At 53.9% G+C, this 25,194-nt stretch overlaps 2 protein-coding genes and 1 long non-coding RNA gene across 8 annotated transcripts; 2 read left to right on the plus strand and 1 right to left on the minus strand.

Moving 5' to 3' along the window:
• Positions 1 to 1,179: 1,179 nt before the first annotated feature.
• On the plus strand, positions 1,180 to 8,943 carry ING4 (inhibitor of growth family member 4). Of its 6 annotated transcripts, XR_449991.2 has the most exons (9): positions 1,186 to 1,242; positions 4,943 to 5,014; positions 6,731 to 6,897; positions 7,078 to 7,192; positions 7,362 to 7,470; positions 7,720 to 7,867; positions 8,148 to 8,209; positions 8,314 to 8,442; positions 8,780 to 8,943. XR_449991.2 is itself a non-coding variant. In XM_007170163.2 (8 exons), exons 1-8 carry the CDS (start codon positions 1,206 to 1,208, stop codon positions 8,351 to 8,353), a joined length of 750 nt encoding a protein of 249 aa, XP_007170225.1. In that variant the 5' UTR covers positions 1,180 to 1,205; the 3' UTR covers positions 8,354 to 8,943. The 6 variants fall into 6 exon arrangements, 4 of the variants coding, with proteins under 4 accessions (XP_007170225.1, XP_007170226.1, XP_007170227.1 ...); XM_007170163.2 differs by having other exon boundaries at positions 1,180 to 1,242; positions 8,314 to 8,943; XR_009009794.1 differs by having other exon boundaries at positions 7,829 to 7,867; positions 8,314 to 8,943.
• Positions 5,463 to 9,702, minus strand: LOC103013769 (uncharacterized). The gene is made up of 3 exons (XR_449990.2): positions 9,425 to 9,702; positions 6,287 to 6,426; positions 5,463 to 6,144 (listed from the first exon to the last, which is right to left on the minus strand). It is a non-coding gene; the product is annotated as an uncharacterized LOC103013769 (long non-coding RNA).
• A 102-nt stretch (positions 9,703 to 9,804) lies between these two features.
• ACRBP (acrosin binding protein) lies at positions 9,805 to 17,660 on the plus strand. Its single transcript, XM_057557600.1, has 10 exons — positions 9,805 to 9,899; positions 10,139 to 10,357; positions 10,560 to 10,654; positions 11,121 to 11,238; positions 11,910 to 12,327; positions 12,799 to 12,931; positions 15,249 to 15,428; positions 15,518 to 15,685; positions 16,711 to 16,794; positions 17,357 to 17,660. The coding sequence occupies exons 1-10, from the start codon at positions 9,857 to 9,859 to the stop codon at positions 17,477 to 17,479; spliced, it is 1,581 nt and encodes a 526-aa protein (XP_057413583.1). The 5' UTR covers positions 9,805 to 9,856; the 3' UTR covers positions 17,480 to 17,660.
• The last annotated feature ends 7,534 nt before the right edge of the window (positions 17,661 to 25,194 follow it).

A 25,194-nucleotide genomic window follows, 5' to 3' on the forward strand; every position in this document is an offset into this window, starting at 1 on the left:
TTTCACCTTGCCCTTTTTTACATATTTGAGCTAAATTATGTGGCTGAAATGTTTCACTGAAAACCTGCCATGTGGGCGTTCCCTGGTGGCCTAGTGGTTAGGATTTTGGGCTCTCACTGCCGCCACCCGGCTTCACTCCCTGGTGGCTTCGCTCCGTGGTCGGGGAACAACCCACAAGCCACGGCACAGTCAAAAAAAAAACCAAAACAAAACCCCAAAACCAAAACCTGCCATGTGACATTAATACTTAAGAACGCGTGATTAGGGGTGACAATGATCTCCAAAACTCTCCGGCTCTGGGCATTGAGTTCTGCGTCCCTGGTGTGGTGGCGGCCTGTCGTGCACTTGGTGACTTTCCATCCGGACGAGGAGCGTAGTTGTCGCTGTGATGTCGCGGACCAGGGTGATAGTGGGCATCCAACTGGCCCCGTTGTGACAGCTCCGTGCCCCAATCCTTTCAGAATCATGGTGCCAGTTAACATCGTACACGAACTCGAATAAAAAGGGAGACAAACAGGAGGGCAAGGCCAGAAGCACTCTGTCACTTTACAAGCGAGAACGTCCTCAAGTGACAGGAACCCTGACAAAAGGTGTGGAGAGTCGCAGCTTTATTGTGTGAGTAGTTCTTTGTATTTATAAGTAGAGTTTATAAATAATCAATTGTTTCCACGTTAAAACATAATCCTGGGGAGTTGGTGTTCGCGCGAGTGAACAGAAACGGGGAGGATTTAAACTTCGCACCGCCAGGCGCCTCCTCAACTTCCCTAAGAAACTAGCGACTCGGGAGAAGGCACCTGCCCTGGTCGCCAGCTTCACATTCCGCCAAGGGGCCGATTCACATTCCCCAGCTGCTCAGAAGGACTCTTTGTGGACTGAAAGCCCAAAGAGACAGGTTTCCTTGCTCTCACGCCCGCACGTCCCCGTCCTGGAGGGGATGGAAGTTTGAGCGAGGACGCAAAATGGCGCCCTCGGCCGCGGCGGCCACCGCCGCCGGCCCCGCACCCGGCCGACCCGCCACGGACTACTGTCTGCGCCAGGCGAAGGCGACTCGGCGGGCCCTGTACTCAGACCGGAAGTTCCCCTCGTGAGGGCGGAAGTTCCCCTCGTTAGGGCGGAAGGGCTCCAGGCCGGGTAGGAGCGCTTCGGCTCCCTTAGCGTTCAGTCACTTCCGGGGCGGAGCGGAAGTTGCTTTGTTTTGCTTCAAGATGGCTGCGGGGATGTATTTGGAACATTATCTGGACAGTAAGAGCAGGCTGGAGGAGGGGGTCAGGGGTCACAGACGGGTCGGGGGGATCGGGGCTGAGGAGCTCTACGGCCCCGAAGTCTCGGTGGTCAGAAAGTCACAGTCGTGAAGGGTTGAGTGAGAGAAAATACTGGAGGGTGTGAAGAAATAGGGGGCGGGGCACCGGGGTCGAGGCCTCGCTCTGGGGTGTAGACGAGGGAGGGGCTGCGCGGCAGGGCTGGGGGACGGCTCTTGAAGGGCTGGTGGGCATAGCCGGGAAGATATTTGCTGCCCCCGTCTGCAGGGTCTCTGGCCTCAGCATATATCATTTTCTTAAAATCGTTCCGAATCGGTCGTTTTCGTATTGATATATCATCCACTGCCATTTGGAGCAGCGATGAAGATCTGCTCACGGCTCCTCCAACCAGTTCTTTTGAAGAAACGGCTTCTCCTGGGGATGGGGGGTTACGAGTGACCACTGTCAGATGATGAACTGGAAGCCTTCTCCTCTTGGAGTAAAGATCCAATTCCCATCAAATGGAAATCTGGTGTTATGTTTATGCCATTTGTGTAACCTACCTCTTCACAGAGTCTGTCACCCTATGCCCTTACATTTGCCTTACCGTTGAGAGTCATTCATTCATTCGTTTTTTGAGGTCCTGCTGTGGGTCAGACATAATGGCAGGTACTGGCGATATACAAGAATGAATAAGACCCGGCTCTTGCCCTCAAGTGCTCATAGTCTAGTAGAACACAGGTTCTGCTAATATTTATAAAACAGTGTGACAAATGAAATAATAGAAATACATTAAAAGGACAGTAGGTAACACTGGAGAAAGAGGGGGCTCATTACCTGGGGGTGTAGGTAAAGCTTTACAGAGGATGTGATGTATAGAAACTTGAAGGTTGAGTGCGGAGAGGGAGAGGGAATTGCAGGTTGGGGAAAGCAGCAGCAAAGGTGTTATGATGGGTTTGTGGCAAAGCCAGGAAAAAGTGAGGCCAGAGTGTTTGATGTATAGGACTCCGAGGTGGAAGACTAGGAAATGAGACTGGAGAAGGTAGCTGGGGCTAGGTTGTGCAAGGTCGTTTAAGCCAAGCTAAGAAGCTTGCACGTTATATTTATTTACTTGTTTGTTTGTTTGTTTTAGCTGCATTGGGTCTTCGTTGCTGCCCGCAGGCTTTCTCTAGTTGTGGTGAGAGGGGGCTACTCTTTGTTGCAGTGCGCGGGCTTCTCATTGCTGTGGCTTCTCTTGTTGCAGAGCATGGGCTCGAGGCGCGCAGGCTTCAGTAGTTGTGGCACGCGGGCTCAGTAGTTGTGGCTCGCGGGCTCTAGAGTGCAGGCTCAGTAGTTGTGGTGCACAGGCTTAGTTGCTCCGTGACATGTGGGATCTTCCCGGACCAGGGCTCGAACCTGTGTCCCCTGCATTGGTGGGCGGATTCTTAACCACTGCACCACCAGGGAAGTCCACCAGCGTGCACTTTAAATAACGAGGAACCAACAGATTTTCTAAATAGAGTGATTTTTTTTTATATAAAGGAAAATAAATGTACGATAAATTGGAGCATGATGACATTGGTAATAGGGAGATCAGTTAGTGATAACAGTCCTGGTCAGAGATGAGGACCTGATCTCAGGGAGTGACAGAAGTGTTTAGGAGTTAAATATGACAGGATTGACTGAATGACTGGGTGGTTGAGAGAGAAGGAGGAATCTAAGGTGACTTCTCTATTTCCTGTTTGGGAAGTGAGGTAGACAGTAAATCATCAACAAGATAGGAAATTCAGGAGTAACAGTAACATATTTATTCAACTTAGATCTAAGCATAGGAATGGTCATTGTATCTGTAAGAGTAAATGAGATGGAGATCATTCAGAGAACACAAGTGAGAAGATTAGAGGATTAAATTAAGTGTAAGCTCAAGAAAATATTAACATTTAAGGGACTGGCTAAGGGAATGTCAATGATGGAATTGCTAGAAAGTATGTGATGAGATTTGGAATCTTGAGAGGAAGGAAGTTATTCGAAGACGAGAAGATGGTGCCAGATGCTGCCAGCGGAATTTTTTTAGGATAGGACTAATAACCGATCATTTGATTTGGTAAGTCATTGATGACTTAATCTCAGTAAACTGGTGGTGGCGGACCTGAGTTTATAGGTTAAAGCAGTGGAGGCATTTTAAAAGTTGGAAGTGGAGTCATGCGAAGAGATTTTTCTTTTATGAGAGAGACTTAAGTGTTCATGCATTTATTCAAGTATTTATTGAGGATCCTCTGTATGCATATCATAGTGCTAAACTCTAGAGAAACAGGAAAGCAGACAGATACATCTAACCCTTCTGGAGAGCTGGGGAGACATACCAAATAACTAATTACACAATTACTTATTTAAGTACGTTGGATAAGAGCCCAAAAGGGTAGACATAGAATACCACGACAGGGACTTCTCTGGTGGTCCAGTGGTTAAGACTCCGCGCTCCCAACGCAGGGGGCCCGGGTTCGATCCATGGTCAGGGAGGGAACTAGATCCCACACGCTGCAAATACAAGATCCCACATGCTGCAACTAAAAGGTCCCGCACGCGGCAACAAAGATCCCGTGTACTGCAACTAAGACCTCGCGCAGCGAAATACATATTTAAAAAAAAAAAATAGCATGACAGCATCATCCAGGGCACCTGTTGGAGTCTGGGGCAGTCAGGGTTGAGCTGAACTTTGAAGAATGAACAGGAATTTGTAGGCCAAGAGGTGTGGTGGAGGTGGGATGAAGACTGGGCAGGGCATTCTGGGCAGAGAGAGTAGCGTGTGAAAAGCCAAGTGTCGTGAAGAGCACCGGCAAGTTCAAGGCACTCAGAGGAGGCCAGTATGATAGAGCAGAGAGAGCACAGAGAGGGACTGACGTGAGTTAGGGCTGGTGTGAGGGAAGCAAGGGCCAGAAAGTGCGGAATAGGACTATTGCAGTAGGAGGTTACTAGAGGGTTATAAATAGGATAGTGACTTGATCAGATCTGCATTTTTTATTTTTTTTTTATTTATTTTTTTTAACTTATTTATTTATTTATCTATCTATTTTTGCCTGTGTTGGGTCTTCGTTTCTGTGCGAGGGCTTTCTCCAGTTGCGGAGAGCGGGGGCCACTCTTCATCGCGGCGCGTAGGCGTCTCACTATCGCGGCCTCTCTTGTTGCGGAGCACAGGCTCCAGACGCGCAGGCTCAGAAATTGTGGCTCACGGGCTTAGTTGCTCCGGTGCATGTGGGATCTTCCCAGACCAGGGCTCGAACCCGTGTCCCCTGCATTAGCAGGCGGATTCTCAACCACTGTGCCACCAGGGAAGCCCAGATCTGCATTTTTTAAAGAATATTCTGGCTATTGTATGGAGAGCAGATTGGAAGTGTGTGTGCGATGAGTGGTGGAGGATGCCAGGAGGGTATTTGCAAGCTGAGGGCAAGGAGCTTGGAGACAGAGGTTGAAAGGAAAGGAAAGGGAACGGCTGATTTGTAAAGTCACTGAAGGGAGGAAGGGTGGGAAAGCTGTGCAGAGATGGAGGGGTTAGTTGTGGAAAGAGGCGGACGTGACCTCTCCTGAGAGCGGAATGATGAGTGCTGTCACAGATAATCCAGCGGTTTGAAGGAGGGAAAACTGAGTGCTGTTCTGGACCTGTTCTTTAAACGCAGCTGTAGGGCCTAGGACGTCCAGGGAGACTCAATTTCTCCTCTTCTCCCCAGGTATTGAAAACCTCCCCTTTGAACTGCAGAGAAACTTCCAGCTCATGAGGGACCTGGACCAAAGAACAGAGGGTACGTACAGAGTAAGGAGTCCAGTGTATAGTGAGTGTGTATGTGATCATTTCTGCTTTTGGTGTTACCGTATCATCTGGTCTGGGTTGCTGCAGCTTCTCTCTCTCTCTCTCACTCTCTTGCAATTCTTAAAAGGAGAGTAATAATGACCCATATTTGTGTGTCAGCTTTTCCATAACACATGGAGTATTGTGACAGTGCCTCAAGAATTCAAAGATGCTATGCTCTTTATATCTCCCTCAAGAAGAATTAAAAAAGCCAAAGTCATTCCTAGAATCATTTCTGTTCTCCATGTGCAGTATGTTTATGGGAAGATTAGGATGTTTCTACTCCATTGGATTGTTAGTGTTACTGTCACAAAATTCACTGTGGCTTTAGACTGCAACTCATGTTGGTAGACAGGAACTTTGCTGCATGAGAAGATCTTAAAAAGAAAGAAAAAAAGAAGGAAAAGCAGCAATTAACAAACATCAGGATCTCTACACTATATTCTTCAGCCGTACAGAAGCACTAGGTACCATCTGTGGCCTTGCCTGGACATTGAGCGAGTTTGGCTGCATTGAGGCATTCATTTGGAACCTGAGGCCACGCTACAGTGGTCAGGTTTGTCTCGTCAAGGTTGAAGGTGTTTGTTGGAGCTATCCCCCCACACCTGCTGAAGGATATATAGGTGCGTCCTCATGTAACTGTGCCCAAGGATGTAACAAGCTGTTGTTAGAATACCTAAACCTGTGATTTAAGTTACTCTTGGTAAGTTTACTCTTGAAAAGGTGAACATCATCTAAAATCCTGGACGTAGGCCCCTGAGAACTCCCTGCCGAATGCCGAGCACCAGCTCTTTGCTTTGTAATACAGTTCCAGCTCTTGAGTTCATGCACAGAAAGACCAGGTGGAGATTACTGAACTACATACATGCTTTTCCAGCTTCCTCCAAGGGCCTCGAATGAAGCGGGGCGTAAACCTAGTGTGCGCGCAGGTCTTCCCTGTTACCTATTGCTGCCCCGTGTTGCAGTCATACTTTTTTCTCCATCGACATTTTTTGTGAGCACTACCAAATATTGGGCAGTGGGCATCTAAAGTCTCAGTGTCTTGGGACGTCACCAGCCTTGCAGAAACGTTTGGAGCAATATCTAAAATGAACAAACAGAAAAAAAAGTGATGGGATAAGCAAGTTGCAAACGATGAGCAAAACAGGGTGGGCAGTAAGTCAAAGAACTGTGCCGTGAATGGAGCAGGGCCTAATTGTAAATGATGAGATATAGATGTACAGACCTGGAAGCCAGCAGCAGCAGATGACCCAGCCTGGTTTGTAGCACTCAGAGCTGTCGTGGGATGTTTTCGAGACGAGAAACCAGATGGCTTTTGAGACAAAGTTCATGGTTCAAGAGGCAGCAAGCCCTGCAAAGAAGCATCTTCAGACAGCGACAAAAGCACACTTCGTATTAGTGCCAGGTGCAAAGAATCCCTCATTATGGTTCAATAAATTCAGTTCCAACTATGATAGCAATGTTTTCAGCACCCGAAGGCACCTTTGAAACAAATATTGTGAACATGTTGCATTACTTGAGTACGTGACACAGTACCTAGGAACGTTCAGTACGTTTTAATTCGAAGGTTATGATGGTCAATGGAAAAGGTCCAAGGAGCAAGAGGAAGAAGTGTGTTCCACCTAGCCACTCAGGGGCCATTGTGACCAGGCCTCTGTCTCTGTTGTAGACCTGAAGGCTGAAATTGACAAGTTGGCCACTGAGTATATGAGTAGCGCCCGCAGCCTGAGCTCCGAGGAGAAATTGGCCCTTCTCAGACAGATCCAGGAAGCCTATGGCAAGTGCAAGGGATTTGGTGACGACAAGGTGCAGCTTGCCATGCAGACCTATGAGATGGTATGGCCCTGTTCATGGCTCCCCACCTGCCTCCCGTCTATTCCTCGGGGTCCTAGACCCCCTCCTTCAGCCGTGTTGGGATCTGTTTTGGGTCTGGGAGATCCACAGAATCTGCCTCAGCCTGTTTTCTTTTACTGGAACCAGCCTTGTAGCTCCTCCTTCTCCTTCCTTCCCACCCAGGTGGACAAACACATTCGGCGACTGGACACAGACCTGGCCCGTTTTGAGGCTGATCTGAAGGAGAAGCAGATTGAGTCAAGTGACTATGACAGCTCTTCCAGCAAAGGCAAAAAGAGTGAGGAGGGGGGCGGGGCTGTGAGAGGTGGGGTAAGGACTCTGAGGGAGAAGCCAGCCAGCTCCTCAGCTCCAAGGGAGGGCCACCGGGTTGGAGGAGGGGCAGGGGGAGGGGGACTTAACCCATCCTTCTGTCTCCCTGCCTTCTGGCTTCCCCCCCTCTTGCCTAGAAGGCCGGACTCAAAAGGAGAAGAAAGCTGCCCGTGCTCGTTCCAAAGGGAAAAACTCCGACGAAGAAGCCCCCAAGGCCGCCCAGAAGAAGTTAAAACTTGTGCGCACGTGAGTGTGTCAGGGAGCATTTTGCCAAGGGACAGACTCTTTCCCGCCACCTCACCCCAGCCACAGTGCCCCTTGCCACTTTGCTGTCTTCTGTGCCAACAACTCTCCTTGCCATTTTGGTATCTGCTGGATACAGAGGAGAAGCCACAAATCACTAGCCCCACAAGGACCTCCTCTGCTGGCTCTGAGCATCTCAAGCTGTAGCTTCCCTTCCTGCAGATGACACTTTCTCTTCCTCTTGGCACGCAGAAGCCCTGAGTATGGGATGCCCTCAGTGACCTTTGGCAGTGTCCACCCCTCTGATGTGTTGGATATGCCTGTGGATCCCAACGAACCCACCTATTGCCTTTGTCACCAGGTCTCCTATGGAGAGATGATTGGCTGTGACAACCCTGATGTAAGAGCTGTTTTGCCTGAGGATGGGGGGTTCTGGGGGACATGAAGGGAGTTGGGTACAAGAAGGGGGTAACGGTTGAATAGTGGGACTTCGGGATAGGAGGAAGGTAGTTGGAGTTGGTTGGCCTTGGACCCTTCAAGAATTCTCCCAAGGGATGGAATAAGGGAGTACTCCTGAGGGATGGGGGGGAGGGAATGGAGGGTGTGTGTGAGGGTCTCTTCTTTCCTCTGCCCCACCCTGGTCCCTGAGTTCTGCTTCTTCCATCCTCTTCCTTTCCCAGTGTTCCATCGAGTGGTTCCACTTTGCCTGTGTGGGGCTGACCACCAAGCCTCGGGGGAAGTGGTGAGTGAGAGCTGCGGTGGGGCTGGACTGTCGCGAGCTGAGTGACAGAGGGCATCCTCCCTTTCGCTCACTCTCTCCCCCTTCTCTGTCACGTTCCTTTGTAGGTTTTGCCCACGCTGCTCCCAAGAACGGAAGAAGAAATAGACAAGGGCCTTGGATTCCAACGCAGTTTCTTCCACGTCCCCTGACCTGGGCTACTGGGGAGAGGGATGCCTGGCTGGGGTCAGGGAGAGGTGGGTGGCGCAGACTTGTCATCCCCTCTCCTCCCCTCCCCACTCCTGGTGCTGAGGCTGCACCCAGACCCTGGTACGGGGGTTGCTGCAGCCACTAACGGTATGTGCTCTCATTCAGCCCGCCCCCTTCAGAGGGAAGGGGTCTTGCCCACTGTCCTTTTGCCTCCATGCTGAGGTTGGTGCTGTATTTTTGAGGGATGGTCCTCTTTACTCCCCTTGCTTTGTATTTAAGGACTGGGGCAGTAGCATGGGGCCCTCCCCCAGCCTCCTGATCCCCTCCCCTTGTGGGGGGCCCATGGCGTGATAAACTTTCTTCACTCTCTTCCTGCTTTTCCAGCGGGGGCTCCTCCAGATCATCTGGGCTGTGGCCCTGGCTGAAGGGTCACCCCTTCCTCTGTGCCAAGAGGATTCGTCCTGGTTTGTGAGTGGGAGGGGCAGGGTGGAGTGCAGATATCTCATATGTAAAGGAATTGGGTCGGTGAATAAAAGCTGTACATGTTGGCCTGCTGTGTTTATTGTAGAGACACTATTTTAGTATATGTGCTAAGCATATTTTGCATCCTCTGAGTTGGCTAAAAGGTGGGAGGATGACATGCCAGAAGTGGGACAAGATGTGGAACCAGAAGTGGTACCTCTTCCCCAGAATCCACAACTTCTCAACTTGGGAACCACCAGAGCTGCCTGGGGACTGTGCCTCAGACCAGGGGTTTCCAAAACCTTTAAGATTCTGCATCTTTTCTCCCTCAGATACCTTTCACTTAATTTCTAGTAAATGTGTATTTTGCGGTTTATACGTGAGCAATTATACTAAGTATCAGCCTGACTTATTTTAAACACAAAACAGAAAAACACGTAGTTTGCCCTACACCAGTGAGCTGTCTGGCCCGCCTCCACCAGGAAACCACCTCCTTAGACTGAGCCCCCCTTATGCCCCATCTCCTCCTCACCCGAACCCCCTCTTGCTTCTCCTTCGGCTCCTTACCTGGAGGCGCCCTCTCCAGACTTTGTGATGTACGTCCCATCTCTGCCCGCCTCACTTCCAGGCCTCACCCCCTCTTGGGCAGATTGTAAAATAGGGCTAATGACAGTATCCACTTTATGGGATCACCTTGAGATGAAATAGCTGTCACACGTAAGGAACAACACGGGAGCTCCGCCATCCAAGGCAGCGAGTCAGTGATCACTCCTGCCCTCCTTGTCCTCTCGAGCTGGAGCGTGACACGCGGGGACCCGCACCCGCCCTCCAGCCGAGCCGGGCCCAGCGTCCGTTTCCCCGCCCCCCGGCCTCCGCGAGGCCCGCCCCGCCCTTTGTGACGTCGGCTGCCTCGCACCCGCGGCCCCCGCCCGCCGGCTACCCTGGCTCGGCCCGTTAGAGGTCGCTCGGTCCGGGGAACACGGGCGACCGTCCGGGGCCATGAGGCAGCTCGCCGCCGCCTCCCTTCTCTCACTCCTGAGGGGTGAGCGCGCGTCCGCCCCCGGAGCCCTCCCTGCACCGTCTCTGAACCGCCTTCCCCGGGGCCGGCCGCTTCCAGCCCCTCCCACCGCCACCCCCCACCAGCCCTCTCGCCCTCGCCCGCGGGCTCGGCGGCCAGACGCCCCGGTCCCCGTGTGCACGGCCCCGCTCCCCCGGCTGCGTCCGCCCGGCCCGGCAGGTGTCGGAGGTGGGTCCATCCGTGGTCTGTTCCCCGCCCCGCAGTGCTGCTCCTGCCTCCGGCACCGGCCCCCGCCCAGGATGCCCTCTCGACCTCCACTCCGGGCAGCCCCCTCTCTCCCACCGAGTATGAGCGCTTCTTTGCGCTGCTGACCCCAACCTGGAAGGCAGAGACCACCTGCCGGCTGCGCGCAACCCACGGCTGCCGGAACCCCACCCTCGTCCAGCTGGACCAGTATGAAAACCACGGCCTGGTGCCGGAAGGTGAGGGCCCGCCTCGAGGGCCAGACCTGTGCTCGCTGGACCCGGGGCGAGGGGGTGGCTGGCACCTCACCCTGAGCCCGCATGCTGGGCTCTCCAGACCCCAGGAGCCCACCACCCCGTCCCGCCCCCTCCCAGAGGGCGTGCCCCCTCCCAGAGGGCGTGCCCCCTGGTGTGTTCACCGCCGCCGCACGCCCTTCCCCAGGCGCTGTCTGCTCCGACCTCCCTTATGCCTCCTGGTTTGAGTCCTTCTGCCAGTTTACTCAGTACCGTTGCTCCAACCACGTCTACTACGCCAAGGTGAGGCCGGGACAGAGGTTGGATCTGGTGTCAAGGATCAAGGGACAGTGGGTGGCAGTGGCTCCAAGCCAGCCTTAGGTCCTCCCTCCCTGCCACTTTGCCATCATTTACCCAGATTATACGTGCGTACAGTCTCACCTTGGGCATTCAGACTGTCAGAACAATCCTGTTACTGCAAGAAAAGTAGGGAAGAGGGATGGGAGGAGGCAGAGATAAGCCCTTCCAGCAGGTCAGTGATGTCATTCAAGTCAAATGCAAAAGACTGAAGGCAGGCGTGTGGGCCAGACGGGAGTCTGATCTTGCAGGGGACCCTTTCTCAGGTCTAGAGAGTTCCACCGGGGGCCATGTCCCCTCATTCCCGCCCAGGAACTGTGAGGGGAGACCCGAGGGACAGGGACTGAGGATAAGCAGGAGTAGAAGTCCGCCCTTTGGGAAAGGCGTTCCCACTTTGCTTCTCTCCTTGCAGAGGATCCGGTGCTCCCAGCCAGTCTCAATCCTCTCACCAAACACTCTCAAGGAGGTGGACACTTCCTCTGAAGTGCCGCTCACGACGATGACCTCCCCCAAGTCCTCCCACATCACAGGTGAGACCCTCCCAGCCCCCGGGAGACTCCCAGCCTTTCCTCCCACGAGTCCCAGAGCCCAGGGTTTAAGGCATCAGTGGGAGGGACATGGGGAGATGAGTCGGTGGAGGTGGCCACGGGCAGCTATTTACATAAGGGAGAGCCTGCTTTTTCTGAATACAAGTTAGGGCTTTCCTGTCCCAGGATGTTTTCTGACATTATGTACATTTCTGCCCTGAACCGATTTTTCCTAGCTCCCCAAAACCTTCTTGCATTAAGAAGTGCTCTGAGACTTTTCTCAGCTAACATCTTCACTCTAGAAAGGATTGGTTACTAGGTATTCAGAATACTTGGTGTTTCCTAAGTGAGGGGGACAAAAGGTGGTATTTGAGGTGGGTTAAGGAAGAGGACCACTTGTAAGGGAGGTGGAAAGGGGACCCATAACACCGCCACCACTGTCGCCATGGTAATATTCTTTTATTTTGATATTTGTATTCTTTCCTGTGTTTTTTATGCTCGACTGCGTGAATATGTGTAATTTGGGCTGCCTTCCTCTGCCTTTGTGTTTATGTATGTGTTTGTGTGTGTTTATGTGTTTATGGGCGTCCCTCTGCGAGCAAAGACTCTGGGGGTCAGAAACCTGACCGTCCCTTTCCCTCCTCTCTCTTGGTCCCTCCCACACCCTGCTGCAGCCACAGAACGACAGGCCTTCCAGCCCTGGCCCGAGCGGCTTAACAGCAACGTGGAGGAGCTGCTACAATCCTCCTTGACCCTGGGCGGCCAGGATCAAGGGCAGGAGCACAGGCAGGAGCAAGGGCAGGAGGAGGAGGCGGAGGAGGAGGAGGAGAAGGAGGAGAAGCAGGAGGAAGGACAGGGCACAAAGGAGGCGCTGGAGGCTATGTCTGGGTTGCAGGCAGACCCAGAGCCCAAGACCCAGTCTGAATTTGCATCCTCCAACCCTTTCTCCTTCACTCCCCGGGTGCGGGAAGTGGAGTCCACTCCCATGATGATGGAGAGCATCCAAGAGCTCATCCGATCCGTGCAGGAAATGGATGAAATGAATGATGTATATGAGGAGGAGAATATCTGGAGAGCCCAGAGCCCCGGCAGGTACAGGAAGTTCTGTCTGCCCCACCGGCCCTACCCTCCCTGCTCTCTTTGGGAATGAGAAGCCCCCTTTGCCAGCCTCGGCCTCCAGACCCACTCAGATCTGCCTGGGCTTCAGGTGCACCTAGCCGCTGCCCGCCTCGCCTGCTCTGTGGCCGTCATGGGCTTAAGCACTGCCCCAGACGTCCGTCTCTACATGAAGTAGTAGGGTGTGCCCTGAACCTAGAGCTGCCAGACTTGGGTTCTGGGGTTGTCTCTGGCCCTGATGAGCACTGCAACTTTTACTTCCCCTTTCTGGATCTCAGTTCCTCATTTGTAAAAGGAGGCAGTTGGTCTGGAGGCCTCCAAGGCCCCATCCAGCATGCTAAATGTGTGTGACTAAGACTAGACGCTAAGGGGAGGGGAAGAGACTGGGTGGGCTTTCTGCCCCCACCCTCTGGCCCATCCCTCCCAGCCGGTGCCACCTTCTTGCAGTCTCCTGCAGCTGCCCCACGTGGAGGCCTTGCTGGCACTGTGCTACTCGATTGTGGAGAACACCTGTGTCATAACCCCTACAGCCAAGGCCTGGCAGCACTTGGAGGATGAGATCCTCGGTTTCGGGAAGTCGGTATGCCCACCATGCTGTTTAATGGCTCCATGCTCACCGGGCATCCTCTGGGCCTGGGGAGTGGGGGAATGGGCGGGGCTACATAAAGCCCAAGGCATCGTTGGAGAGATTCTCTCCACGTGAGAATCCCTTCTTTGGAAGGGTATCTCCAGCTCCCCTTAGAGGAGGAAGGCACAAGACCGAGTCTGGAATCCATTTATTTCAGTCCAGAATTCATTCTGTGGCTGCGCCTTGTTAGGTTTGAGTCATCTCCTGAGCCAGTTCACCACCGGCAGGACTTGGCTTTACCTTAGATGTAGCTCTTCTTTCCAGAGGGATCATAGAACCCTTTCCGGGGATCTGTAGAGAGATCGCAGCCTCGACGTGTCCTCAGCACCCAGCAAGTCCTATTCCCAGGAAATAGGACTTTCAAAAAGTGCAAGTTAGCAAATGTTTGTTGAGAGCTGGTATGCCACCCATTCATCCGTTTGTTCAAATATTGATCGGGCTAGGTATTTGAGATGTTAGCAACTCTGTCCTAGGTATTTTAGCAATGAGTACAACAGATCCCATCCCCTGTCCTCCTGGAGTCCGGTGGGAGAGACAGACGCGGAAACAGGGAGAACGGTGTGGCAGGATCAATGCATGACGGATAAGTACAAAGTGCAGAGAGCAGATGGAGAGCACAAACGTCGCGTTGGGCAGGATCGGAGAATTGCCTCTTGGAGGAACTGATGTGTAAACTGAGACCTGGAGCTAAAAGAAGTTAACCAGGGGCTTCCCCGGTGGCGCAGTGGTTGAGAATCTGCCTGCCAATGCAGGGGACACGGGTTCGAGCCCTGGTCTGGGAAGATCCCACATGCCGCGGAGCAACTGGGCCCGTGAGCCACAATTACTGAGCCTGCACATCTGGAGCCTGTGCTCTGCAACTAGAGAGGCCACGATGGTGAGAGGCCTGCACACCGCGATGAAGAGTGGCCCCCGCTTGCCACAACTAGAGAAAGCCCTTGCAGAGAAACGAAGACCCAACCCAGCCATAAATAAATAAAAATAAATAAATTAAAAAAAAAAAAGAAGTTAACCAGGCAAAGGAAGGGGTTGGTAGAGGTTCCTGCTAAGGGGTTTAGTATCAATATGTGCAAAGTCTCTGAGGCAAGAAAGAGAAGAAATTCCACGTGGAACCGAAAAAACAAGCACACTGCTGCTCCCGGCCCGCAGGGAGCCAAGAGCAGGGATTCAGTGGCATTACAAAAGGAGTGTGGTAGGTGCTGGAGAGAAAGTTTTTCTGGGTCTTTTTGTTTTTGTTTTGGAGTGGAGGAAGTTCAGGAGTGGTGGAGGGCTCACTGGATTTTAAGGCTTGGTTGAGGGAACAGTAAGGAGACCGTTTTACCTGGAGATAGAGTCGAAGAGATAATAAGGGTCATGACGTGAAGAATCCCGAATGGCAGTCTGAAGCATTTGTATTTAATTTGGTAAGAAAAGAGAATTCAATCATGATTTGGGGTCGGGGACATGATGATGCGTCCCCCGGGTGCTGTGAGGAGGAGCAAGCAAGGCGACGTAAGAGATTCTGTGACTGTGACATGCTGACGGGACGGACTGGCGATGCTGCAGGGCGAGATCCTCCTTCCTCCTGGAAGGCTGGGGAGACTCGCTCAGTGCAGAGAGCCCCACCGGGAGATGATCGGCTCCACGTCCAAAATGTCATCCAAGAACTTGGAGGTTCTGAACCTAGGTGCTCGGGCAGAGGACAGGTTTTGGAGTTGGAAGCACCAGGACCAGTGCCTCAGCTCCACATGCACTAGACGTGGGTTTGAGCAATTGACTCAGCCTCACGGAGCCTCGGTTTCCTCGTCAGGCAAACGGAGGCCTGCTTAGTACCTATGCTAGTTGAAGGTTCCTGTGGAGACCAAAGGAGATGATGGCATTTATCGCCATGGTGCGCAGCACCGTGTCAACTCTTTGTGAATATTAGCGTTATCATTAGCGGAGAGGAAGGGAGGGTTATGAGTCTTTTTCAGACAGGCTAAGTTAGACGTCTGTCAGGCACTTGGCCGTGGGGATTTGGAGCTCAGGAAAGAGATCAGAAGTGATGGTAAAGGTTTGGGTGTCACCTGCAGGGAGATGAATGTTACCTGTGAGTAGATAAATTATCCAGGAAGAGGGTGAAGAAATAGAGAGCCGACGGGAGGTCCTTGAGGACCCTTGGGGAGGGGGGCAGGGAAAAGCCACAGGAGCTTCTGGAAAAGACTTAATGCGGAGACATCCTGCGGAGCGGCTCTGGAGGGCGGAAGCGGGGGAGTCTCAGCCTCAGTTCCTCAGCCACACTCCTCCTCAGGTCTGTGACAACCTTGGGCGGCGACACGTAGCTACATGTACCCTCTGTGACTTCTGCTCCCTGAAGCTGGAGCAGTGCCACTCGGAGGCCAGCCTGCAGCGGCAGCAGTGTGACAGCTCCCACAAGACGCCCTTCATCAGCCCCCTGCTCGCGTCCCAGAGCATGTCCATCGGCACCCAGGTACCGAGCACGGTGGCCTGCAGCGGCCGGGGGCCTGGGGCAGCAGGGGGGCCAGGACGCCCACCTCTCCCCTGTGCCCTGTGCCACAGATAGGGACCCTAAAATCGGGCCGCTTTTACGGGCTGGATTTGTACGCCGGGCTGCTCATGGACTTCTGGTGTGCCCGGCTGGCCACCAAGGGCTGCGAAGACAATCGAGTCGCCAGCTGGCTCCAGACTGAGTTCCTCAGCTTCCAGGATGGGGACTTCCCCACCAAGGTCAGCGCCTTCCCCAAAGCTCAGCCCCACCCTGCTCACCCCGGTTCCTTCCGGTCCCTTGCTCTGGGGAGCCCTAGGATGTGGAGGGGGGCTTGGGCCCCTGGCCTCACTGAGCCTCCTGCCTCTCTCCAGTAGACCCCCCGGACCCCCAGGAGAGCAGGATTGTGCTTAGCAAAGGAGTAGGAATCTGGAGGGCTGGGCGGGCACAGGGCATGGGGGCATGAGACAGGTCTGGTCCCAGCTCTGCCGGTTACCTGCAGGGGGTGGGGTGGGGGACTTCATCTCTGCCCCAAACGGCTGGTGACAGTGACCCAGTGCTTCCCTGCCTAAGTCTGGAGGCTCCTTCCCAAATCTTCCAGTGCCTTCCCTCTCAATGGGATCAACTTTGCTCCCCGACCCCAGAGTTATCTCCCCCCCATGGAACTAGCTGCTGTAGCTGAGAGCCCGGCCCCTCCCTTCTGCGGTTTAGCAGGAAAAATCAAGACCAGGAAAAGCAGAGGCAGCTTAAGAAAGGGCTTTTATCTGAGCCGAGGGGTCTCCTCCCAGCTCTTCTCCCTGGGCCCCTAGATCTGGAAGGGGTCTCGGACCGCCTCAGCTGCTCCCCTGGATCTATAGATGGTCAGGCGAGGTTCACAGAGGGAAGTGACTGCCCCAGGGTCATACACTAGAGGCACTTCTGCCCTCTTCCGGACTAAACCGCCCCTAGGAAGCTCCCTGAGATGGGATCACTGCTTGGGCCCCTTCCCGCGTTCTGGACCCTTAGTGCCCCTTCCCTGGCCCTCGTCCCTCGGCTGCTTTCCCAGCTAGCTGACCAGCAGGGCACCCCCTTCTCAGCTCCAGCTCCTGGCTTCTTCCCAGCAACTGAACCATGGCTGAGGGTGGGACGGGAAGGGCAGAGGGGACACCCCGGGTGCAGAGGGTCTGGTTCTGTGCTCTGGTCCTGCCATCGTGGGCGCGCTCTGCAGGGCTGGTGTCTGTGAGGCTTCTGATATCTTCCCACCTCCCATCCCCTGCTCCTGGCTTAGATTTGTGACACAGAATATGTGCAGTACCCGAACTACTGTGCCTTCAAAAGCCAGCAGTGTATGATGAGAAACCGGAACCGGAAGGTGAGCCCCTCACTCTGCCGCCCCCCACCCCCACTGCCTCCCATCAGCCCCAAGGGCTGGTCCATTCTGGGCCCCCCGTGGCATCCAAGCATCAAGGGTGTGGAGAGTGGGTGCATCTCCGGGCAGAGCCTCCTCCGTGGAGCTCTGTCCCCACTCCTCCCGCCTTGGGGTGAGCAGCTCTCCCAGGCCCCCAGGCAGAGGGTTCCAGGAGGGAGGGAGGCTGCAGATCAGAGGCCCTGTGGATACGCCAGGAGGGAAGAACCCCCAGCCGGGTTGGGCCTGAGAGGCTGAGGCCTCAGTCTTGCCTCTTGCTCTTACTCACCAAGTCGTCTGAGCCAAGTCACTTCCTCTCCAGCCTCAGACTCCTCATTTCTGAAAGGGGTCGGGTGGGGGGGCGGTTCGGGCTACGTGGTGTCTCTCCCCGCTTTAAAAACCCACATCTGAGTTTCCTCCTGCCCTCTGCTCCCTGTGCCCACGCCCGCCCACCTCCTGTTCTTGAATTTCCGACACCTCTGGCTCCTGGCTTTCGTGCCCGGACCACGTGCGCCCAATCCCCGTGCAGGTGTCCCGCATGAGATGTCTGCAGAATGAGACGTACACCGTCCTGACCCAGGCCAAGAGCGAGGACCTCGTGCTTCGATGGAGCCAGGAGTTTAGCACCTTGACTCTCGGCCAAGCCGGCTGAGCTGGACTCTGCCCTCTCCCCACCCACTTTCCACACCCTCCATTGCTCTCAGACCCCAGGTTGTCTCTTACTTGGCCCAGACTCATGTTTCCCTCGGGTTGGGGCAGCCGTCCCGGAGAGGTCTGCGATGGGAACTCCACCTACCTTAAAGGACGTCTTTACATAAAATGTGTGTTTTCAACCTGTGTGGACTGTTCTGGTTCTGATCCCCCCGTTGGCCCTGCCCCCCTGCCCCGGGGGAGTCAACCCTCCAACCCCTGGATCCATCTGCAGGCGAGGGAACCATGGGGATGGTACTCAGGGAAGCAGCCCTCTGCCAGGAGGAGAAGCCCTGAGAAATCAGAGTTGGATTGAAGAAGGTCACAGCCGGTGTCTTGGGGACCATGTGGGCCATGGGGGCGTGGGTGTCTCCATTTCTGAAGCCCTGATCCCATGATCTCAGATGTGAGTGCAGGATTGTCCCTCCGGAGGGCAATCTGAATGAGATTGTGTCCAGGGGGACCAATCCCAGACAGTAGGGTAGAACTTGCTCTTCATAGTAGGAAGGAAACAACTGGGCTGGAGCTCAGGAAACCTTTGCTGTGACATCCGGTCATGGGCCCGATGGCCTGAATGTGGGGAGGAGCTGCATCTCGAAGCATCGGCCTTTAATAACCTGGGATCTCCCAAAACGTGTTCAGGGGACACACATGTGTGGGGAACTATACAGCATTTAAAAGAAAACATTTATTATGGAAAAGCTCAAACATGCACACGTAGAGAATAGTGTAATGCACTCCCATGCACCCTTCACCCAGCTTCGATTACCAACACGCAGTCAACCTTTTAAAGGCGTGTCGAAGGCTCTGAGAAGCCCTGAAATAGAGAAACCTGTTCGACTTAGTGTTTCCCATACTCGTTCGACCGCACTGTCCTTTTTCACCTACCACTCAAAGCTTGTTTTCGAGTACTGAGCGCAGACAACCGGCCCGGCCCCATTGATCCTGAAGACAAGGGGCTCAGCCCAGGGTTCAGAGACTAGGGGCTGTCCTCTGAGCCCTGCTCCCCCTCCCCATCTGCCGCCCCCCACACAGAGGGAGGTATAAACCACATGTGGCAAGATCGAAACCACCTGCCGGAACCCAAAGGAGACATGTCGCCAGGGGGAACTGCCGAAGACAGCGGGAGGCTGGGGGTTAGTCATCTGGCATCTGTGGGTGGGTGTGCCGGTTAGGCTTCCCGGAAACTGCAGGGAGTGTGTGAGCCGTGGGGGGGCATTAGTGGGGGGCATTAGTGGGGCAGAGTCGGGGCTGCACTAAGTGCCATGATCTGCTGGGGTTTCTTCTCTGGCCAGTCCGTGGAGGCCACTGAGGGCACTGCTTCCTCCTCTCTCTCTCTCCCTGCCCTGCTCGGGGTTGGGTGCGCGCAGGGAGCTGGGATCTGCCGAGATCTGCTGAGGTGCGTGCGTCCCACCCACCGGGAACAAGTCCTACCAGCCCAGCCCGGCCCAGAGCAGGCAGAAGCAGGCTTGGAGCAGCGGCTGAGCCACAGTGGCGAGCACAGGTAGGGGGGCGTCCCAGGTGCGGTTGAACCTCACAGGGGCACGTGGGGCAGCACCCCTTCTTTAGAAACGGGAGACGTGGGTGGGGATGGAGGTGAGAGGGGGCCCTGGGCCCTGGGAAACCTTTCTGAATAAAGAGTTCAAAGGGACGGCCTCAGGCAGGCAGACCTCGGACAAGCGGATGATGCCCCCTAGACCTGAGGCACCGACGTACCCTGGGGCCTGTATGTCCGGGGGCTGTGTCTGCCCCTTCACCCGTTAGGCCCCCGCTGTCATGCTGAACCCCAGATCCCAGGCCACTGAGGAGGGAGGACCCTCTGGGGATGGTTTCCAGCCCTTTCCCACTCTCAGATAAGACAACCCCTGACCCTCTCACCCCAGGGCTGAACCTCTGCTGGTGACAATGAACTGATCTGATTAAACTCCACAAGCGGGTTCAAGGCACAGATCTGCTCTCACAGTTATCCCTCCCAGCTAACCAAAGAGTTCTAGTGGTGCCTTAGAGAGATACTGCCTTCACCCAGTGCGTTTTCTTTATAAGAAGATTAGGGACTTCCCTGGCGGTCCAGTGGTTAAGACTCTGCGCTTCCACTGCAGGAGGTGCGGGTTTGATCCCTGGTTGGGGAACTAAGATCCCGCATGCTGTGCGGCACAGCCAAAAATATACATATAAAAGATAAAAAATAAAGTGTTGGTAAAATTAGTTAAAGAAAAAAAAAAAGAGGATTAGACCAGCTGTCTCCAATGTTCCTACAGTCTGGTAGAATGTGGCCCATGGGTGTCATGAAGTGGATAAAATTTCAGGTACTGACCATGGGGTTGGGGGGGTGATATTGGAGGGTGGGTGAGGCCTTCTGATACCTCTGCGTCACACCACTGAGGGCAGCTGCCCACCTGTCCCCTGGGTCTATGGGGGCCTCTCTGACGGGAAGGGGCCTCCCATCAGGTCACATCTCCAGTCCCTCAGGATAAGCTGAAGTTGTTGCCGAAGAGGAGATGGAAGCAAGGCTTGAGGAGGAAGCAGAAACTTATTCGACCCGCGAGCCTCACCTCCTGGCCGCCCAGAGACCCCAGGGCCCGGCTGTGCCTCTGTCTGATGCCCCCAGCGTGTAGCCCTGCAACACGGAAGACTTGCATGCCCAGGCCCGCGGGGAAGGGGGCAGCAGAGGCGTGAGGGCTACGTGTGGAGCTCGCTCAGTGCTGCCCGAGGTCAGGGTGAGGGCCATGAAGCCAAAGGCTCCAGGAGGTTTCTCTGAGGCAGCGGGACCCAGCCAGGTCCCAAAGCAAGGACCACTCAGAGCACAGGGCTGCGGAGGGAGGCTTGAGCCCATCTGAGTCTTGATTGGGACTATGTTTCCTGTTTTTTTCAGCTCTTGACAGCAGGGTGGAGAGACGTCTGCAGGTGGGGAGGTGACAGCCATGCACTGGGGAGACTTAATTATGGAGCTGTAGGTCGCCTTTGCTTTCTGCCTTTTCCTAGAAAACATTTCGGGAGGGATGAGATGAGAATACCCAGGGATGGTGCTGGAAAGGCAGGAAGAGAGGCTCAGGTGGGGAAGGGTGGGGAGAGGCTGGAGCAGGAATCTGGGCTGGAGAAAGCAGAGCAGGCTGGATCAGGGAGGAAGGAGGATGGAGAGAAGGTAGGACACCCGGCAGGGGGGAAGAACGTGGCCCCGAGGGCAGGAGGAAGCCGTCCACTCAGCCCGGTGACCTGGTACCATTTCCACCCCACAGGCTCCCCAGCCCCAGGACAAGCTGACGGGCAGGACTCGTGTGTATCCAGAGCAGCCCTGGGACAGAGCCTTTCACAAAAGCCTTCAGACTTCTTGACGCTTCCGCTGAAGGCTCAGCACGGTCTGGACCTGTCTGGGGAGTCTGAACCTACAGGCGTTAAGAGGTCTTCACAGTTACGAATGTCTGTGGGTAAAGGGTGCATCTTCTCGTGGCTGCCAGGGTGTAGCGGCAGAGGAAGTGGGCTCAGCCAGCAACGCGTGCCGTGCGGGGGAGGTGGAGGGTGGACACACTCCCTGGCGCCTGGCCGCCAGAACCTAAAAGAAGGTGGGAGCTATTCCAGAGCTGGTCTTCTGGGGCAAGGAGGATGAGGAGGACTGACATTCCCACTTTCCAAACTTCTGAAGGACGTGGATTCCTGAGGAGAGGAGGTGGGGTGTATGGGGGCAGGAAGCACATGGAGGGGGGCAGACAGGAGGAAGCTGTACAGAGACGGGGTGTCTCTCTCCCCTCCCTGCCCCCATCACTGTCCCAGATCACCCATCCCTTTCTGTTCCACTCCCCTCTGCATCCCTGGTCAGGCGCCAGAAGGGTGGACACCACGGGCCGGCTGTGTGGAGGAGAGGAAGGGAAAGATCATGATCTAGCCTCCTGGCCACTTTTATCCTCCATTCTCACTTCCTGCCAGGGCAGAAAATAGCCCTGCCCCTCTGACTTATCTCAGCAAAGAGTAGTGCCCAGCCCAGCTCAGAGGGCAATGGGACAGGTCCCAGAGGCCCCGAGGACATAAGGAACCTGGGCCCCGGGTGTGCAGGTGGGAAGCTGAAGGACAGAGAAGCGGCGTGGAGGAAGGTGGCCGTGCACCGTCTGGCGTGTGCGGGGTGTGGGGGGCTGGGATGTGGGCGGGGCCATCCCCAGGGCCTCTCTTTGCCTCTCAGCGCCTTGGGGCCGGGATCTGTTTGTGCACATCTGCGTGCGTGCGTGTGCTCCTGAAGCTGCCTGTCTGTCTGTCCGGCTAAGGATAATGTCCCTAAGCGGGGACGGTGTCTGCTTTCCTGCCCTGGCTCGGCTGTCTGTGCCTCCGTGCGTGCACACGTGTGTTACAGGCTGTGGATACACGTTGATACAGGCTGTGGATACACGTTGATTCGTATGTTACTAGGGATCTTGTGTGCACGTCGCTCAGTGTACCCTTACCTGCGTGTGGCCTTGCACGCGCATGTGTGTGTGTGTGTGTGTGTAGTGGTGTGCTCACATGACCTCCGGGCGTGCTGAGGTTACTGAGCCGGCGTGGGCCTCCACGTCCCCCTTCTCCCTGGTGAAATGAAATCCCAGTGTCTCTGCTTTTCTGGGGCACCGCTGCTCCTTTGCTTTACGTCTCCCGCGCCCCCCAACCTGACCTCTTGCTCAAGGCAGGGCTGAGGAGAGTGCCAGGCCACTCCTCGCCCACATCTAGAGCCCTCCTCCCACTTCTTGTTTGCCTCCTTTTTGGCAGTTCTTCCATCTTTGCCATCTGGCCTGGCACTGTGCCCATTCAGCTCCACTGATGGGGAGCCCTCGGGAAGCAAGCGGATCAAGTGGGGACCAGGGCAGGGGCCTGGCAGCTCTCAACAGCTTGGGCCATTCTGTGTGAGTCTGTTGGAAAGGGGTGGTTTTTTGACAGATAAACTCAAGGGCTTCTCCGCTTTGGATTGGAGTAAGGCGAGAGGATTGCCATCTACTCTCCTGAAGGATTCCTAACTCTCTACGTTTTAGTAGCAGCTCACCTAATACATGTTGGTCTCTTTAACATTGCAACTTTGTTGACGAAAGACTTGGGATTCTTGGAAAATAATTAGCCATTCACTCATTCAGTGTCTAGGATGTGCGGCCTAGTTGTAAGGAGCTATGGATGCTCCAAGTAGTGCTTAAGAATGATAAAATGTTACTGTGATTGTAGCTGTAAACTGTTATTGAAGTTTTAATGCAAGCTGTTTCCAAACGAGCCTTTCAAAAGGGACATGCCTTTCTCTGAGTTATATGTGCGGACAGGATAGTCAGGAGTGTGATAAGAAGTGGTTGGACTGATGCAAGAAATATTATAACAGGATTACAGGCTGGGCGGACATGGGGGGAGGGGGCAGATTTCTTGAAAGGCAGCCAGTGAATATCACAAGGGCCTGCTAGGTAGAGAGACTGAAGTGTGAGTGAGCTTGGGAAGAAAGCTGTGGAAGGTGTGGTCCGCACCCCAGGACCCTACTGTCTGGCTGGGGAAATGGGACAAAAACACATGTCATGACCTAAGGAGTTCAAAGGAGCAAACTGTTTCTGTAGGTAAGGGGAAATCATCAGGAAGGGCATATTCGTGTGTGCGAAAGAGAGATGAGTTTGTGTTGCCAGTGTTTGAAGTGGGAGAAAGAAGGAAGTGGGTTATTAAAAAGTATATGTTTCAATTGGACAAAGGAGGAAGTAAAACGATTCACCTATGGGCACAGATTTGATATAGGCAGCTATAAAAGTTAGGTGCTCTGTGCGGCATCCAGCCTCATACCCACCCACCCACTCTTGTTGGAAGCAGCTTGGACTTTGGAGCCCGGATGTCCTGGATTTGCGTCCTGACTTCACTCCTCACTGACTGAGCTCTTGAGTAAAAATCAGGAGAAGCTCCTACCTCAAAGGGCTGTTGGAAGGATTAGAGCTTGTGCGTGTAAAACACCCTGGGAGATGGTGAATGATCAGTAAATGGCAGCTATTATTTCTGACCCAACATTTATGGAGGGAGGGCTGGGGCTACACAGATGAATAAGTCACAGGCCCCAGGCCCTCCCTCAAGGAGCTCCCAGGCGGGCGGGAGAGGCAGACCAAGAACAGCCAGTTATTCTTGGTGGGATACAGGTGGGAACAGCTGACCTGTGGCCAAAGTGCTGGGAAAGCTCCAGTGAGGGGACTCGCCTGGTGGGAAGGGAGGGAGTCAGGAAAGGCATCACGGGGTCCTGAGAAATGATTGAGTTTGCCAGTTGGAGAATGGGAGGAAGGGCATTCCCAGTTGCAGAAACAGCACGTGCACAGACAGAGCCCTGAAGATGTAAGGTATGTGCAGAATTATCACTAGTTTGGCGTGACTGGAGCAAAGGAGCATGGGAGGTGGGCACGTTTCAGGAAGAGAGTCTGGCGTTACTTGCTTCTCAGCACGTTTAAGACCCACCTAGCATTATTTTCATTGATGAAATTGGTATTTTGCAGAGAAAGTGTTTCCTTATTCCCTTCAACTGTTGTACTATGCTTCTTACAAGTCTTAAACTGCTGGAGTCAGAGTCATGGTTGGAGGGAGAACAAACAAACGAACAAAAAAACCCTAGAAAACTTGTTATAGTCATGTCTACAACTTGGTTCCATGTAAGGATTTAAGTGGCTCCTTTTGAAGGGAGTATGCTCCGTATCTTGGGATAATCGCTCAGGGTCTCCGGATAACTTCTGTCCCTAAGATGGCCCATGGACGCTCATGTTCATTAGCATGATTCACAATAGTCAAAAGATGGAAAAACCCAAGTAACCATCAACAGATGAATGGGAGAACAAAATGTGGTGTATATATATATAGGAATATATTATTCAGCCATAAAAAGACTGTAATTCTGATACAAACTACAGCATGGACGGACCTTGAAAACTTTAAGCTAAGTGAAATAAGCCAGACACAAAAGGACAGATATATGATTCCACTCAGATTAGGTGTCTAGAATAGGCAAATTCATAGAGACACAAAGTAGAATAGAGGTTGCCAGGGGCTGGAGGGAGGGAGGATGGGCAGTTATTGGGTAATGGGTATAGAGTTGTTGTTTGGGATGATGAAAAAGTTCTGGAAATAGTGGCGATGGTTACACAACATTGCGATTGTACTTAATGTCACTGAATTGTACTCTTAAAGATGGTTAAAATGGTAATTTTTAAGTTATGTATATTTTACAACACACACAAAATAGATGGCGCCTGGGGGTCGCAATGCAGGGATGGCTGCTGTGGCCTTATGGCATTAAGGAAGGTGGAATCCTAAGACCAAGTCCTGTCTTCTAACTCCTCCGCCTCTGACCACATCCTTCCTCTGACAGCTTTTGCCTGGGGACAGCAGCAGCTGTGATCTGCCCTCTCCGGTAGCCTCATCAGCACGCACGGTACTTCCTTGTCTCACTGCCACCCTCTCTGGGCCCCCTTCGAGCCCTTAGGACGAAATAATCATCTGCCCCCATCAGGGAATCCCAACTAGGAAGGACCCGAGTCAGACTCTCCAGGGGAGCACCTGGAAAAGTTCAACCCACAGGGCCGTCCCCTGCCTGGAAGGACTGTGCTGGTGTGTGCGATCAGCCTACGGCAGCGGTTCCCAACCTTTCTAGCACCAGGGACCGGTTTCGTGGAAGATGATTTTTCCACGGACAGGGTGGGGGGATGGTTTCGGGATGATTCAAGA

This window comes from Balaenoptera acutorostrata, chromosome 11 (genome assembly GCF_949987535.1).
Source record: "Balaenoptera acutorostrata chromosome 11, mBalAcu1.1, whole genome shotgun sequence".
Taxonomy (NCBI): Eukaryota; Metazoa; Chordata; class Mammalia; order Artiodactyla; family Balaenopteridae; genus Balaenoptera; species Balaenoptera acutorostrata.

Excerpts from the sequence above, each read along its gene's own strand:
- ACRBP (XM_057557600.1), top strand. The coding sequence starts at position 9,857 with ATGAGGCAGCTCGCCGCCGCCTCCCTTCTCTCACTCCTGAGGG. Across the intron at positions 10,358-10,559 it reads CCACGGCCTGGTGCCGGAAG|GCGCTGTCTGCTCCGACCTC; the intron begins GTGAGGGCCCGC and ends GCCCTTCCCCAG. Across the intron at positions 12,932-15,248 it reads TCCTCGGTTTCGGGAAGTCG|GTCTGTGACAACCTTGGGCG; the intron begins GTATGCCCACCA and ends ACTCCTCCTCAG.
- ING4 (XM_007170163.2), top strand. The coding sequence starts at position 1,206 with ATGGCTGCGGGGATGTATTTGGAACATTATCTGGACA. Across the intron at positions 1,243-4,942 it reads TTTGGAACATTATCTGGACA|GTATTGAAAACCTCCCCTTT; the intron begins GTAAGAGCAGGC and ends TCTTCTCCCCAG. Across the intron at positions 6,898-7,077 it reads CCATGCAGACCTATGAGATG|GTGGACAAACACATTCGGCG; the intron begins GTATGGCCCTGT and ends CTTCCCACCCAG.